The sequence below is a fragment of the Malaya genurostris genome, chromosome 3 (assembly GCF_030247185.1).
Source record: "Malaya genurostris strain Urasoe2022 chromosome 3, Malgen_1.1, whole genome shotgun sequence".
Lineage (NCBI taxonomy): Eukaryota > Metazoa > Arthropoda > Insecta > Diptera > Culicidae > Malaya > Malaya genurostris.
Genome location: NC_080572.1, coordinates 249418638 through 249433926, shown reverse-complemented (window position 1 = coordinate 249433926; position 15289 = coordinate 249418638). Strand labels below are relative to the sequence as shown.

At 37.0% G+C, this 15289-nt stretch overlaps 1 protein-coding gene across 4 annotated transcripts in view; it reads right to left on the bottom strand.

Moving 5' to 3' along the window:
- LOC131438628 (uncharacterized) overlaps positions 1-15289 on the bottom strand; it is a 289451-nt gene that overhangs the window by 261122 nt on the left and 13040 nt on the right. For all 4 annotated transcript variants that reach the window (XM_058608762.1, XM_058608763.1, XM_058608764.1 and 1 more), the window contains one exon: positions 12792-12965. In XM_058608762.1, the coding sequence (XP_058464745.1) occupies positions 12792-12965 (174 nt within the window). The remainder of the gene's footprint in view (positions 1-12791; positions 12966-15289) is intronic.

Here is a 15289-nt window from a genome sequence, read left to right as displayed (position 1 = left end):
TAAATCGATTTTCACAAACTTATAGATTCAAAGGAAAAGTCTTACAGTTTCATACGGAATTACTAAATTTGTTGTGGATACTACTTCCGATTTCCGGAACTACAGGGTAAACAGGATTTGCAAGTCCGAACAAACTTTTCTATTTCTATTCAATGAACAGTTGTTTTTGCGAATTCCACAGTAATATTTATGATGTTATGAGTTATATGAGAAAGGCTGGTTTTTATGTATCGATCTCAACTTTTCAAAATCCTTTTTGTCATTCTCATATAGAAAAGTTACGCTATTACTGCGAAAACCGAGCCCCGGTGGGCCGAGTGTCACATACCATTCGAATCAGTTCGTCGAGATCAGCAAATGTCTGAGATGGCTAAACTGATTTTCACAAACTTCTGTTCTCAGACGAAAGGTCTCGTGGTCCTATGCAAAGTTCTTGAGTTTTATTCAAATCCGACTTCCGGTTCCAGGATTACAAGTTGATATGTGCCAAAAAATTAAAATATGTGCACTCTCTTCTTTCAGTGATGGATGGACCGTTTCTCACAAACTGAGATTCAATTGGAAGGTCTTAAGGTCCTATACAAAGCTACTAAATTTCATTTGAATTCAACTTTCGGTTCCGGAACTACAGAGTGACATATGTGAGAAAATTAAAATGTTTGCACTATTTTTTCTCAGAAATGACTGAACCGATTTTCACAAATTGATTAGTGTAAAAAAAATAATTTGAAAGGTGTTTTTGCCTTTCTCATATAGAATGGCTATACTATACGATCACTGTAAAATACCATTCATATACCATTCGACTCAGCTAGACGAACTGAGCAAATGTATGTGAGTGTATATATGTGTGTGTGTTTGTGACAAATATTGTCACTCACTTTTCTCGGAGATGGCTCAACCGATTTTCACAAACTTAGATTCAAATAAAAGGTCTCATGGCCTTTTTTCTGAATTTCATTTGGATCCGAATTCCGGTTCCGGAACTACACGATGATATGTACCAAAATCATGAAAATAATGTCACTCACTTTCCTCGGAGATGGCAGAACCGATTTTCACAAACTTAGATTCAAATTAAAGGTCTCATGATTCAATACAAAGTTCCACAATTTCATTTGGATCCAACTTCCGGTTCCGGAATTGCAGGGTGATATGCACCAAAAATGTGGAAAAAATGCCTTAAAAATGTGAAAAAATATGTCACTCACTTTTCTCGGAGATGCCTGAACCGATTTCCACAAACTTCCAATTTTCATTCGGCCTAAACCCCTGCTGCCGGAGGTAGGGTGCTTAGTGTAAAAATGGCAGTTCCAAGAATTTTTTTGTAGTATATCAATGTGGCAGTATTATAAAACAGAAATCTTCAAAACTATTTTCTAAACTTTTTTAAATTGTAGTATTTCGGGAAATTTCTGCTGTAATATACAGGATAAAATGAAAATGAGAAGTAGATCTTATTGACAAATGTTTAAATAAATTCACTTCAATTATATCAGTCCTCAATTTCCGGTTCCAGAAGTACCGGAAATAGGGGTCAAATATTCAAAAATGGAACTCACTTCGATTTCTCAGAGATGACTGAGCCGATTTTCCTAAACTTAAATGATTGGTCTCATGATTATATACAAAACTCCTCAATTGCATCCGGATTTGCAAAATGATGAGAGCTTAAACTTTTTCCTTTAACAGCGACGATGCGAAAAACGGAAAAGGTATTAAAAATTTTGATTACCACTGTCAACAAGTTGAATAGGTTATACTCAAATGAATTCTCCTGACTATCCGACGAATGACCAAAAGGTTAAAGCCGGGTATAAAAAAACGATATAAATAAAAAAAACTTTCCTGCTTTCGTTCAAGATTCGATAGTTTTTTTTAATAAGAAAAAGGCACCATTATACCACTAGATGGATTAAACCGTTTTTTTTTTCAGTGTAGGACTCCATTAGTGATGTTTTCAATATTTTTATTCGAAAATGTGACTAATTTAGTTAAAATCACTTGCACTTTTTTGTAGGATTTGTCTTTTGACTAAAGCCTTTAAAAAAATTGATGGAAAAAATTAGTTGTTTTAAAATACAGTTTCATCCAACTCGAGAATGCCATTTGTTTCTAAATCGACTTTAAGAAGACCCGATTTTTTTTAGTGTAGGACTCAATTAGGAATGTTTTAAATGGTAAGTTCAATTAGCAAAAGGTTTTTACCCCCTAATTTATGCTAGGTGTACATAACTATTTTTATTTAAATTTACGTTTCGCCTTAGACTTAGACTACTACGCCCTGATGAGTCTAATGTCGTTTTTCATTGATTCCACTCGCTCGATACCAGTGGTTTGCCCTGACAGCCGATCAATAAAAAGGTTTTGTTAAATTAGGCTTGCACACTTGCTGTTCGGAAAAGGAAACGAGTGCAAAATAGTTGCCCGCGAATTGCCCCGAGAGTGCATCTTTTTCGTGCGGTGCAAATCAATGAAAAACAGTGCACCTGTTTTGATTGCTCGACTGCACGAATCGAGTAAAACACTCCAGTGTTCTCAATGAAAAACGACATAAGACGAAACGTGAATTTGAGTAAAAATTGTTATGTGCACTTAGCATAAATTAGGGGATTAAAAACCTTTTGCCCCTTAAACTTACCATAATCTGTACGGCTAGCAAGCCGAAACTCGTTTCGTCTGAGACGTCAGTTTTAATATTACACTTAGGTGTAGTATCAAAAAAGTGTTTTGCAAACCTTAACGTCTGCCTAACGGTTTATGTTGAACCGTCAGGTCGGATGTAGCAGTTCAACAGAAACGTACATTTAAGTTAATTGTTTTAAATATTGCTCATTATTTACTCATTTATTATTATTTGATTTACGCGAAATTAAATTTACGCACCCCCGACTTTGCGCGTAAATTGAGGGTCCAGGGTATTAGAATAACCATGACAATTACAAGAAAGCGTTAGGAAAGGCATCTATAAATGGCGCACCGTCAGGGGCGACTAAATTTACTGGAAAATCATAGCAAAGCTCGATTTTATTCTATAAATTAACAACAGGAAATTTTGACGGCGAGCTAGTTATTTTTCGACACGGTGGACTGATCAGCAATAATAACAGCCAATAAACTAAAATAAATCGCAAAAAGCTCAAAACTTTATAGATCATATTAGTTGATCGGTTATCCTTGAACGATCATCATGGCAGAAAAACAAACAAACTCCGAAGGAGAACAGCGCCTAATGAATCTTACGATGACAGATACAAGGTAGAACCTATATAAGTGCACCACCAATCTTATAGGAAAAATATTAGGTTTTTCTTCTGAAAGCCAAGGAAACTTGTCATTTGGGTAAACACTAACCCTTCACTGCCACCCGCAAAGAATCATACATCACCGATAATCGGATTCACGAACGTACCAATTTCGATCGTAATCCGATCCAGTCAAGGTCTTTATTTGGCGCAATAATGATATACACTTTTCCAGCTGACCGCCTCTCGACCGAATCGCGCAACGCAGTTCTTACGACTCCGGAAGATGAACCCACACCCATTAATACTGTGCACACGGAGGTGTAACGGTTGCTTTCACCTCACAATCCACAATCGGTGCCCGTTTGCGCTTCGAGGAGTTTCCGAAATAAAAAAAAACTCAACTGTAACAGATTCTGCCCCGACGGAACCAAGCGTATTTAGGCGTTCACCTCGCTAGGCAGGTTGTTCCCCATAATAGTGATTGCTCGCTCGTTCGTAGGCCAACATCTAAGCATCAGCATTCTAGCGTTACCTTTGGAAACTTTTGAGTTAGAACGTGCTTCATATAGCTCCCTTCTTTTTTTGTTACTACTTGATGAAATCAAATTCGTCACCGTTCGATGCACTCCAGCAAGCACCATTTTTCTTTCTTTCGTCGTGCATGTGTAGTTAACATACAAACGTACCTCAAATATATGGACATGCAGTAAACAAAGCTCAACACGGGCCAGCTGTGGAAAACTTCAAACCCAGATATGGCACCTCACCGGTGGTGGCACAAAATCATGTGCCGAAATGCGGCAATCACGCAGTCTCGATCTTTCGAAGATCTGAAGAAAAATGGCTCCACCACCATTGCGAATGGTTGGCAAAAACGATTATGTCTCATCTACAGCACCCTCGTCGCGAAGCCAACGGGTACATAATTGCATAGTAACTTTGTTGTAAATGCCCTCGCACTGTATTGTAGAATATTTTCCATCTTAATTGGAATTGCGTGGTGTGGCACTCTAGCACAAAACAATAGAAATGTTGTAATATGACTAGTTGATTTTTTTATTATTTGAAAAAACGGCATCAATTTGAGAATCATGTCATGACGCCGATTCGCTCATCAAACCAGAATTTTTCAATCATAGAATCTGGAAATTAATGGACTCTCGCTTTTGCTTCACGTAGAAGTCCAACGTTGCTGGACGCGAATCTACTTATCAACCTCGAATGCAGGTTGATTCTACTGTGAAAGTGAACTAAGCACCTGTTCGTGCAACCAACGTGCCCGCACCTCCCGGGCCAGTAACCAGTGGTAAGATGACTGTGGGAAAATGTTGCCACCCGCGACCACCACCTCTGTACCTACAAGAACTTTGATCTCAATTTGCTTGTGGTATCCGATTCGAATCAACGGATACCCCATGTGCCATGTCGTAAAGGGGAAGGTAATGCAAATTACCCTAATGCTGGGTCGATCGGACGAAGGAACGATGAGAACCACATTAGATTGCGAGTACAAAATTCATCCATTAAAAGTTGACAGCCTAGTGGCCACCGTGGACTATCCGAGGGGTTTGGTATTGATCAAATAAAAATAGCGAATTGTATTACAAAGAAATCGTGACTCGGAAATCATCACGTTGTATGTCATTACAGGGAAGGATGGTGGGCTCCGAAGTGAACAAATAACAATAAATTAATATTATGTTTGGCCTTGGCGGTGGCCTAGTGTTCGCATGACGATTTGTCTAGAGTGGAGAAAGGAAACAATCTTTCGAAAATGGGTTCAAACCCGTGTGAATTTTTGCGTGAGTATTGTAGAGTAAAATTATCTTTTTTTTACCTTTCTTGTACAGAAAGGATACGGGATTACGATGAATACATATTCTTTACCTTTCGACTTAGCTCGTCTTTACGAACGATCATACAGACAAAGTCAGTGCAATTGATTTTTTTCTGGATCCGAGTTTTGGTTCCGGAGTAACGGATTGATGAGTGTAATAGGATATAAAGTGCTTAATAAAATAATGACGTTTATGATGAAAACAAGGACCGAAGTTTGGCATTTTTCAGCACCTCCATTCTTTCGCAAAGCAATTAACAGGTTTATTTAAAAAATCCATTCTCAACTACTCCTCAAAGTCTGTACAGCCTTTCCAATTATTCTAATAAGTGGAACAAAATTTTTCATTCACAAATTTTTGTTTGAGCAGTTTTTGCCTTTCTCATGGAGAAAGCTTTTGCAATCACCGTGGAAACCGATACTTAAATCAAGGCCCGTACGACCGAATGTCACATACCATTCGACTCAGTTCGTCGGGATCGCAAAATGTCTGTGTATGTAACAAAAATATGCACACAATTTTTACAAAGACCACTAAACCGATTTACACAAACTTATACTATGTTCACACTGGCCGAAAATAACATGTTTTAACGATAGTAATATAAAGTTAAAACCGCACTGTTCACACTAAGAAAAAAGGGTGGTACCTATCTGCGTTGCCAGGTCATTTTTCCAAAAATATGTAGTCGGCGCAAAAATCTATCTGTATCATATCGGTATCAATATCTCTTCTACATAAGTAGTAGAAAAGGTGAGCGAAAAAAAAGATCCCACGACAACCTTTTCTCATGTCTATTCAAGCTAAAAACCAAAATTGGTACTTATCTTTGTGATCCGTGAATTATCGGTATTTTTGGAGAACATATCTGTATTGTGATATAGAGGTCAAAAATCTGTATAAATACCAAGAAATCGGTATACCTGGCAACGTTGGTACCAGTTTTCAGTTTTTTTTATTATGATTACATGGCTACTTTGATGGAAAACTGCTGTTGTTGAACAGCTTGTCAATCAACATAGTCGAAAAGTGAAGGAAAATGCTAGCAGGGTTGTGCTTTACTGACAATTATATCATGTTATTTCGGGAAAACATGTTTTAATGTGAGTTAAAATGTTTTAACTCATAGTGTGAACATAGTATTAGATTCAAATGCAAAGCCCTAGAGCATGGGTCGGGAATCTGTGGCTCGCAAGTCATATGCGGCTTTTTGGATGTAAAGCTACAGGAAGTAAAAGCTCATTATGCTAATTTTATTCATTTTTTTAGTGAAGTTAAAGTTTTGAAACGACAACAAAATATTTGTGGCTCTTTAAAAACATCGAATATTAGGAAAAATGTTTTTTCGAATTTTCCTAGATAAAAGGCTCCCGACTCCTGTCTTACACAGTAAAATATCTGAAAATTAAATGTACCGAAATCTCAGAGTTGCAAATCTTTGTTAAACATAATTTTCCATTAAATATAACATAAATTTCCGAAAGTTTATTCACGCATTAATATTACGTTTGTTTTTATCAATTTTCTTTCAGTGTAGACTTTAAAATAAATAAAACTCATTTTTCTGTCTACCAACTGCATTTTTCGTCATGACTGATTGAGATTTACACATATTTTTCACTTACCGCTTTCACACGGCTAACTAGTACGACTGATGGAAGTTATATATACCATTTACCTATCCACCAGATATGTGCTTCTGTGGTTCAGTGGATACACGGACGATCTTTGTGATCAGGTAATTCTTGGTTCAAATCCCAGTCGTTACCAATAATTTTTATTTCATTTAGCCATATAATTTTTCAAACGCACATAAAATTCTGCTATTTCTGACGGATGCCTTTTGTTACAGCTGACTCAATGAAATTTCATAGGTTTCTTTTTAACTGTGTAGAGTCCCATAGCCTGCTATTGAATTTTATCTGGATTCGACTTTCGGTTCCGGAGTAAAGTTTCAAAAGTGTAAAAACATTAAAAAATGCAAATGCGATTTTCTTAAAGACCGCTTAACCGATTTTCACAAACTTGCACAATAAAATTTAATTGCTGAATTTTGGTACAAAAATGCTGAAATTTGCACAACCCAGTGCTTGATAATCGCCTAGGTAAAATGTATAATTACTGAGATCCTCGGTAATCCTAAATTAATGAACTGTCAATTATTACCGGACTTGTCAGCAGCAATTTTGCTGTTAGCTCGGTAAAGCAATCAGGTTTGAATCATGAATTGCCGAGTCATCAGTAATGAAACGTAGGAAAAAAGCCGGGTGGGTAATGTCAGAGACATAACTGCATGTAGTGAATACGAAAACAACTGACATGTTCCTGAACACTTCCGAATATCAATTAGTTGATCAATTGTATGAATTATGCAAGCATTCCCCATTTTCACATTTTTCGCAAAAACAAAGAAGGCTTCACTTGATCTCGATTACTGTGAATTTCACACAGCGAAAAGTGCACAAATCTAATCATACTGTTCTAGATTTGCACTAAACTGAGGATATTTACCTTCGATTTGCGAGCAAGAAATCCTAATAGTTCTTTAGAAAACTTTCAGAGTCATTAGAACCGCTGATTCTGTGTGATGTTCTCCACCGTTGTCCCCTTTTCGCTGTTTTTCACCAATGCAAACGACTAGCAGCTGTGACGTAATCGCTCTTGTCGGAAGGGAAACTAGCTTTGCAAACGACACACAATACATCTGCTTGCAGTGGCGAAAGAATCCAAACTGATCCAATTTTTGTTAAGAGGTTTCTTTTTACGTGATTTCTTTTGTAGCTTTTTCACTAATGGGCAGTCCTAACGGCTGTAAAAATAACCGCATACAGAATTTTATTGTAGATTATTTCATATCGGATTTGCACAAATTATTGAAAGAAACTATCAAAATGCTGTAGGGATTCATTCCTGCCTTTCAGAATTACCAAATTGTGGAACTCACTACGATATTAAGCACTGTTCAGAACAGGTTTTTCAATAGTGTACTATTTAAATACTTCAATGCTGTTGCTATACACGTTTAAATTAAAAATTTCGATTCTACTGGCAGTTAGATTCTATAAATCCTTTCACAGATCACTGAGCTATGCGCTTTATTAATACGAGAAAGGCAAACGCGCTTTACTAATTATCCTCTTTGATACTCGTTTATACCAAACATTGCAGAAAAGTTTAATTTTGAATTATTTCAGATTATGTCACACAACAGAAAATTTTATCATAAAATTGTGATCATATTTCCGATGAAATGTAGCAAAAATTATGTTGATTCGTTAGATACAACAAGAGATATTCACTATCAAAAACTTATCACTCTCTCAGAGGGTACATTTTGAAAAGGCGCCCCATAGTAAAGTAAGTCGTATTCACGACAAAATTCGGCCTTTCGTTACGCTCGAGAATCTGTTTCAGGTGTGCAGATTCAAATTAAAGGCTCCAGAGTCCCATATTCTGCTGTTGAATTTGAACCGGATCCGACTTTCGGTTCTAGAGCAACAGGATAAATGTGCAAAAAAAAAAGAAAAAAAGGCGGATGGGTAATGGTCATTTAGGGGTTAGCCAAATTTTGTGCTAGGGCACATAACCGTTTTCATTATTTTTACGTTTCGTCTTTGACTCATCAGTGCAGAGCAGTTCAAATTGAACTGCTTAGTGCTAAACTCGGCAGTTCAATTTGAACCGCTAAGCAGACGTAAAGTTTCTGCTATTTACAGAACACTTTTTGTTTTGCAACGAAGTGCAATGTCTTTTCTGACGTGCCGAACGAAAATGTGTTTTCGACTATTTCTGGCCGATGCAGGTATGGTCATTTAGGGGTTAGCCAAATTTTGTGCTAGGGCACATAACCGTTTTCATTATTTTTACGTTTCGTCTTTGACTCATCAGTACAGAGCAGTTCAAATTGAACTGCTTAGTGCTAAACTTAGTGGATGGGTAATGTTAGCAACATAACTGGACGACGTGAATACGAATAAGACTGACGTGCTTTTTCAACACCTACGAATATCTATAATTGTACGTGCTAGTTGATTGATTATGTGAACTTTGTACACGTTCAATGCTTTACTTGCAGAATTCTAAGGGTATAAGCAGCGATGCTAACCCTACGGATTTATCCGTAGCTCCACGGATCTCTGTATTTTCTACGGATCTACGGATGAATCACATGAAATCTGCGGATTTAGCATTATTTTCTGAGAAATCTCCAGATTCCGCACTATTTTTCTAGATATCAACGGGAAAATATTAAATATTGTTACATCATTTCTTTAAAGTTCTCGGTATGTCCAATTAGAAAAATAATCATGCATCTATTCGCCGCCAATCTTTCATTTATGGAAGTCTATTCTTATGGATTAGAGCTTTAAGCTTTTATTTTTTGTAAATGTACGAGTATAAGTACACTTGAAACTAAATCTACGGATTTGGTATCAGGGAAAAGTGACATCACTGGGTATAAGGCGGAACACATGAGAGCAATAAATAACCGGGTTGTGTAGGGGACAAAAACAATTACGATGACATTAAAAATGCAATGTTAATCAATTCAAAAATTTATTTAAATTTGAAAAATCCATAGCAAATCTTTCGTGGCCATATAGAATTTCTTGTTTGAGTTGAAATCAATATGACGTTAATTTCAAAAACTTTCCTGTCGAACCCGTCTAGCAAATACAACTTTTATACGTCACTGAAAATATTCTGTATTTCTATAAGGAGTGTATCAAAAAGTAGTTAGCAACATTGATTATTGAATAAAAAAGCGAAAAAAAACATATTTTGACATCAGTTTTCGATATATTGCAGAAAAATTACATTTTTATGCATTTCACTGATTATATTAAAGAAAATCCTAGTTTCTGTGAAACGCTCGCACTTTGGACTTGACATTCTTCATTAAATTCTGCACAGTTACTTTTGTGACTTTCCTGGTGGTAGCTGTCCAGTTTTTTTTTGAACTCCTGCATGTTTTGGGACACTGTACCTTGCTTCCGAAAGTGCCGCTTGACAATTTCCCAATACCTTTCAATTGGCCGAAGATTCGGGCAGTTCGGTGGGTTGATGTTCTTTTCCACGAATTGTACATTATTTTTTGACAACCACTGTAGAACGGAGTTGGCGTAGTGGGCTGAAGCCAAATCCGGCCAGAAGAGAGGAGGAGATTTATGCTTTCCGTACAGTGGCAGCATTCTCTTCTTCAAACATTCTTCCTCGTACACCTTGGCGTTAATTGTGCCCTTCGTGAAGAAAATCGACGACCGCAAACCACAGGTACAAATTGCTTGCCAGACCAACACCTTCTGCCCAAACTTTTCCATCGCCACCGTGGTGTCAGCGTCGTCCAGGTCCTGGTACACCGATTTCGTATAATATTGCGGTCCGGGCAGGGCTCAAGAGTCTTCCTTGGCGTAGGTTTCGTCGTCGATCAGGATGCATCCGTCTTTATTCTGTAGAAATCCTGTCGAAAAAATCTTATTGTATAAAAGTGCTTCTGCTTCACTGTCTATATTGTCCAGTTTTAACACCAGCCGACTGCCACTTGTTTTGATCAATTCATAACATTCTTACCGGAATATGTTTCACTTCAAAGCGATGCAATCAATTGGTTCGGTTTCTTCATGGTTTCAAAATAAGAGAAATTGTTGCAGTTTGGATTTCCTAAATTTCCATAAAGATGGAAAAAGTACCAGTTAAAGTCCATCGTAAAATACTGTTAAAGTTGACCTGAAGCTGTAATTATGTTTTTTTCCTTTTAACTCCGGATGATATTCAATATCAACCGATGAAATCATATGACCTTTCACTGGAATCTAAGCGTATGAAAATCGGTTTAGACATCTCTGAATAACCGATGTGAGTATCATCGCAGAGTTTTTCGCAAAGTACCGAGGACGATACTTATTTGGCGGTTTCATTTACATGACGGTTTGTTTTTCTAATACTCATTAACCTGTAATTCAGATCCGAATAAAATTCAAATTATAAAAATCGGTATTCTTTCAGAAAACGAAATGAGTTCCATTTAAATCTTTTGGTCACAACTTCCTGAAGCAGAATTTAAGGACCGGAACTATCGACTAACTAAACCCGCAAAGTGAATTCGATTTTTCGATTCATCATGAAATGTTCAACACTCGTCACTTTATATTTCCGGAACCGAAAGCCAAATCCTGATGAAATCAAACACCAATGGGACTATACCTGGACCTTTCATAAGAAACTAAAACTGGGTAAATCGATTCATCCAATGCATAGATTATACACAAAGATCTTTCAATTCCATAAACTTTTGAAGCGAAAGAGAATAATCTCCGAACTTGTGACCCTCATTTTACTATAGGAAATTCCAAAATCATACCACGTGTTTTCAAGAAATAATATTCTTGGTATTATGACACTTTTGCGTGAGTTCTCATTGATTTTTCGAAAGATTCATTCCCCCTCATCTTCAGGACAAAATCACAACAAATATTTTCGTCGTGTAAATAATTTAGTTGTCAATATGCTGTCATGTAAAACCTAATAAAGCACTAGTCTTCCAAGGCATTGGTCATATATTCAAGCATTCAAGTGTGTCAGTAGAATCATTACAGTAACCTTTCAATTGTCCCGTACACGTTTGGGGTACCTGTAAAGTCTGTTGAAAAAGAATAGCAAGCTCCACATTGGAATGTATTGCCTTTACTTTGCTTATCCATAACTAGATTCGAATTCTTCACCGTTCCTCATCGACTCTTTAACCAATTTTTGTGTGTTTGAAAAATTATGATCTCTAAAGTTTGATTGGATTGCTTAGATCAATATTGCTTGACTAGTGAAACCATTGGGTTGCAATTTTTTTTCTACACAATAGTTGATAGCATTCCCGAGCAAAATAACGCAACTAATGTCGAAACTTATCTCGTTGTTTTTTGTCGGAACACTGTGCGTCAATTTCTCATTGCGGTTTGATATATATAATCATTAAATTATCAAAAGCAACGTATCCACGTAGCCTCAGCAGTTAACGGTCCGTCCGGCCGTAACGTCAGATCACTATCTGACATCCACGTAGTTAAACTCAACCGTAGCATCTTGAACAGGAAAAAAAACCTCATTTTACTTCGACTAAGCCGAGTGGTGCAATAGAAAGTCAAAATTCCAAACGCAGTGATCCTCAACCGATGGAATTGAAACGGCGAAGAGAAATGAATTACAACACACGGGTTAAATTATTCCATTTCATTGATCCATTTTCCAGAAATTTTCCTTCTAACTCTCCACCGAACTGTTACGGGGGGAAACGCTTTAATTTTTAAGCTTTTATCGTATATCTGGCCGGCTGGTCTGCAGCAGCGGAATTCCAAAATAATGATGCAAAATAATTATACTGTTTTGCCTTGTTTCAAAACCCCGAGCAATCCAAATCCAACTTTGTTGTGTTGGCCATTCTTTTCTGCACATCACCATACACAATGTAATGTTTTCTCTATTGCCATTTGTTCGTTTCTTAGTCAATTTTTCCAAAGTGGTTTTGTGCTCTTTCCCGAAGAAACACCACAACAATCCGTCACACAATCATCGTTGAACACCAGAATGCCAGAAACGTCACGAATACACAAAATTCAATCTACCTTCACCGCACGAAATGCCAAGGCTTTCTTCCCCACCCCCCCCGATGGGGTCGGGGCCTGACGTCTTTAGAAAAATTACTTCCACTTACCTTTCGTAGTCGTAGAACTTCGATTTCGTTGGCCTCAACGCTCTTTCGCGTGGACGAAGATGAGCCGGAGCCGGACGGCATTTTCGATGGCGATGAAGCGGATGTCGTTGGTGCCGTACCGTTCGGTACCACCGCCTTATGCGAAGTTTCACCGGGGGGGTTAGGTTTTGTGTCCTGGAAAAGTAAGTAGACAGAGGGTCCGCGTTAGAAAAGCTCAACATACGTAAGGTGTGAAGTTAGATTTCGTACGTATCAAATCAACCTGCACTAAATAGCCATTAGATATTGAGAGATTTCAGGTTGAAGGTGTATTTCAATATGATTTTCATTAAAAGTTAGACTTTCGGTTCGGTAATATATCAATGAGTTCTAGAACTCTCTACATCCAGCTGCCCAGAGTATTACCAATCATGGAAATTTCGTGCGCTACATTTTCGACAGATTTCTAAAATGAATGTATCACAAATTGTGTTTTCATCCTTAACTCATCGCAAACATGTTTGAACGCTATTATTTGTTCAGCACAAAAACACACCAACTGAAGCTCAATACACCTTATATATGGACTCATCGATTAGTGAAAACTCTTTCTGTTGTTCGGTGTAATCTCAACATACAATATATGCCACAAAATGAAATTTAAACAAATCATTGTCCTAGGAATGGGTATACGCGAAGAATATTGTTCTTATTGTATCAGTAAGTCAAAACCAGCACTAAAACATAACTGAATATCCAAAACACGAACTCGCACGCGTTTGCGAAAATTAGACTTTTGGCAGCTTCTCGGGCACAAATTTGATGTGGCTCAGGCTGGAGTAGATATCCCCTATAGATATAAATTCGTTTTTGTTAACAACTTCACTAGACAGTTTCTGATTGGGCAAGCGATTGGCGACAGCAGTTGAATGATCGTAGATATTTTTTTCTGAAAATACAATCGATCAATCGTTATGTTAACTGGTCAACTGTTTTGACGTGAATACGTCTTATTTTACTATTTAGTTTTCAAAATCTACCTTCGATTAAAAAGTCGGTTTTCACAGTGATTTCTATATGAGAAAGGCAAAAACATTGAACATTTTCGATCTAGGAAAATCTCCACGTTTAATCCATTTTTTTTATTTCAGTATCTCAAAACTATTCCTAGTTTCAGAGTGGAGATTTTTCAAAAAAAATTTTTTCGAGATAACATCAAATCTTGGCGTTTTATGTAATTCTAAAACATTTGGCATAAAAAAAAATTCGATATCCGAAATCCATAAAAAAATTTTTTTTAATCACAGAGTCGAATTAAAAAAAAAGTCTCGAGATGACACTAGATCTCGACGTTTCTTAAACTTGACGGAATGAATTTTTTTTTGAGACTTCCGAAATCGAAATTTTTGAGATTTTTGTTTACCTTCGAACGACATCGTGTGAAAAGGAAGACAATTATTTTCAAACCAGCCTTGGGAGATACTCAATATGCATTTTGAATTTTTTGGATTTAGGAAAACTTTTTTTATCCAAAATGTACATCTACGGGTACTGCTGGCCAAACAAATTTGCTTGCTTTTATTACAGTCAAGTGTTTTTCAAAAATCCCACAGTAATATGAGAAAGGCATTATTACACTACTAGGTGGATTAAAATGGGTTTCTCATAGTGCATGAAAAAACCTACACACCTTCTTTTGAAATTCTGTCTATAGATCATCGTGCATACAGTGAGTTAGACATTTGTTCTTCAGTTGTGGAAATGGTATCGCAACAAGAGGAGCAATGCGATAAAAATTTTGCTCGCTCTTCGCGAAAATTCGAACTACCACCACTGCAGATAGGTAAAATATAAAAAATACATAATAACAATAATTATTACCTATAGCCAAACCAAATGTCATCAGCAGAATTAAAGTGTTCCTAAAGGTGGAATGAATTCGAAAACCACAGGCCGCAAAAACATTGAAAATTGTGACCAACTGTTTCAAGCGGAAGCCCAACTTTTCCATCTATGATTTCGGAAGCAAACGGGGAGTGTAGTCTACAATTGTGCATCGAGGTAAAAAAATGAGCCGGACGATCAACCTATGAGAAGGTGGTGATTTTAAATCGATTTAATTTGAATTGTCTGCGTTGTTCAGGATGATGAAAGCTATTTCAAGACAAACTTTAAACTTTACTTGATAAGCATGAGCAACTAGAAGAGAGAAAATGGCAGAGATTAAGCTTCTGAAGATCTTAAAAAATATTTCGCGTGGCAGGTCATCTGTTTCCGTGGTCATGGTCATGAAGTGGCATGCCGCAAGCAACGTCCATGTGACCCAAGAGTATAAATCCTCTCAATACATCAAACTCAATACAATACATTGGACCATCGTCAAGCGAAACCTCAAGTAGAAGACTAAACATAACTTAATGGAAGGAGTCAAACGAAAGTTTCAGGGATTTGCATTGGCTCAACTGGAAGCTGAATGAATATTCTTCCTTCATTGTGTATGAATTGAATCTAAAACAGAA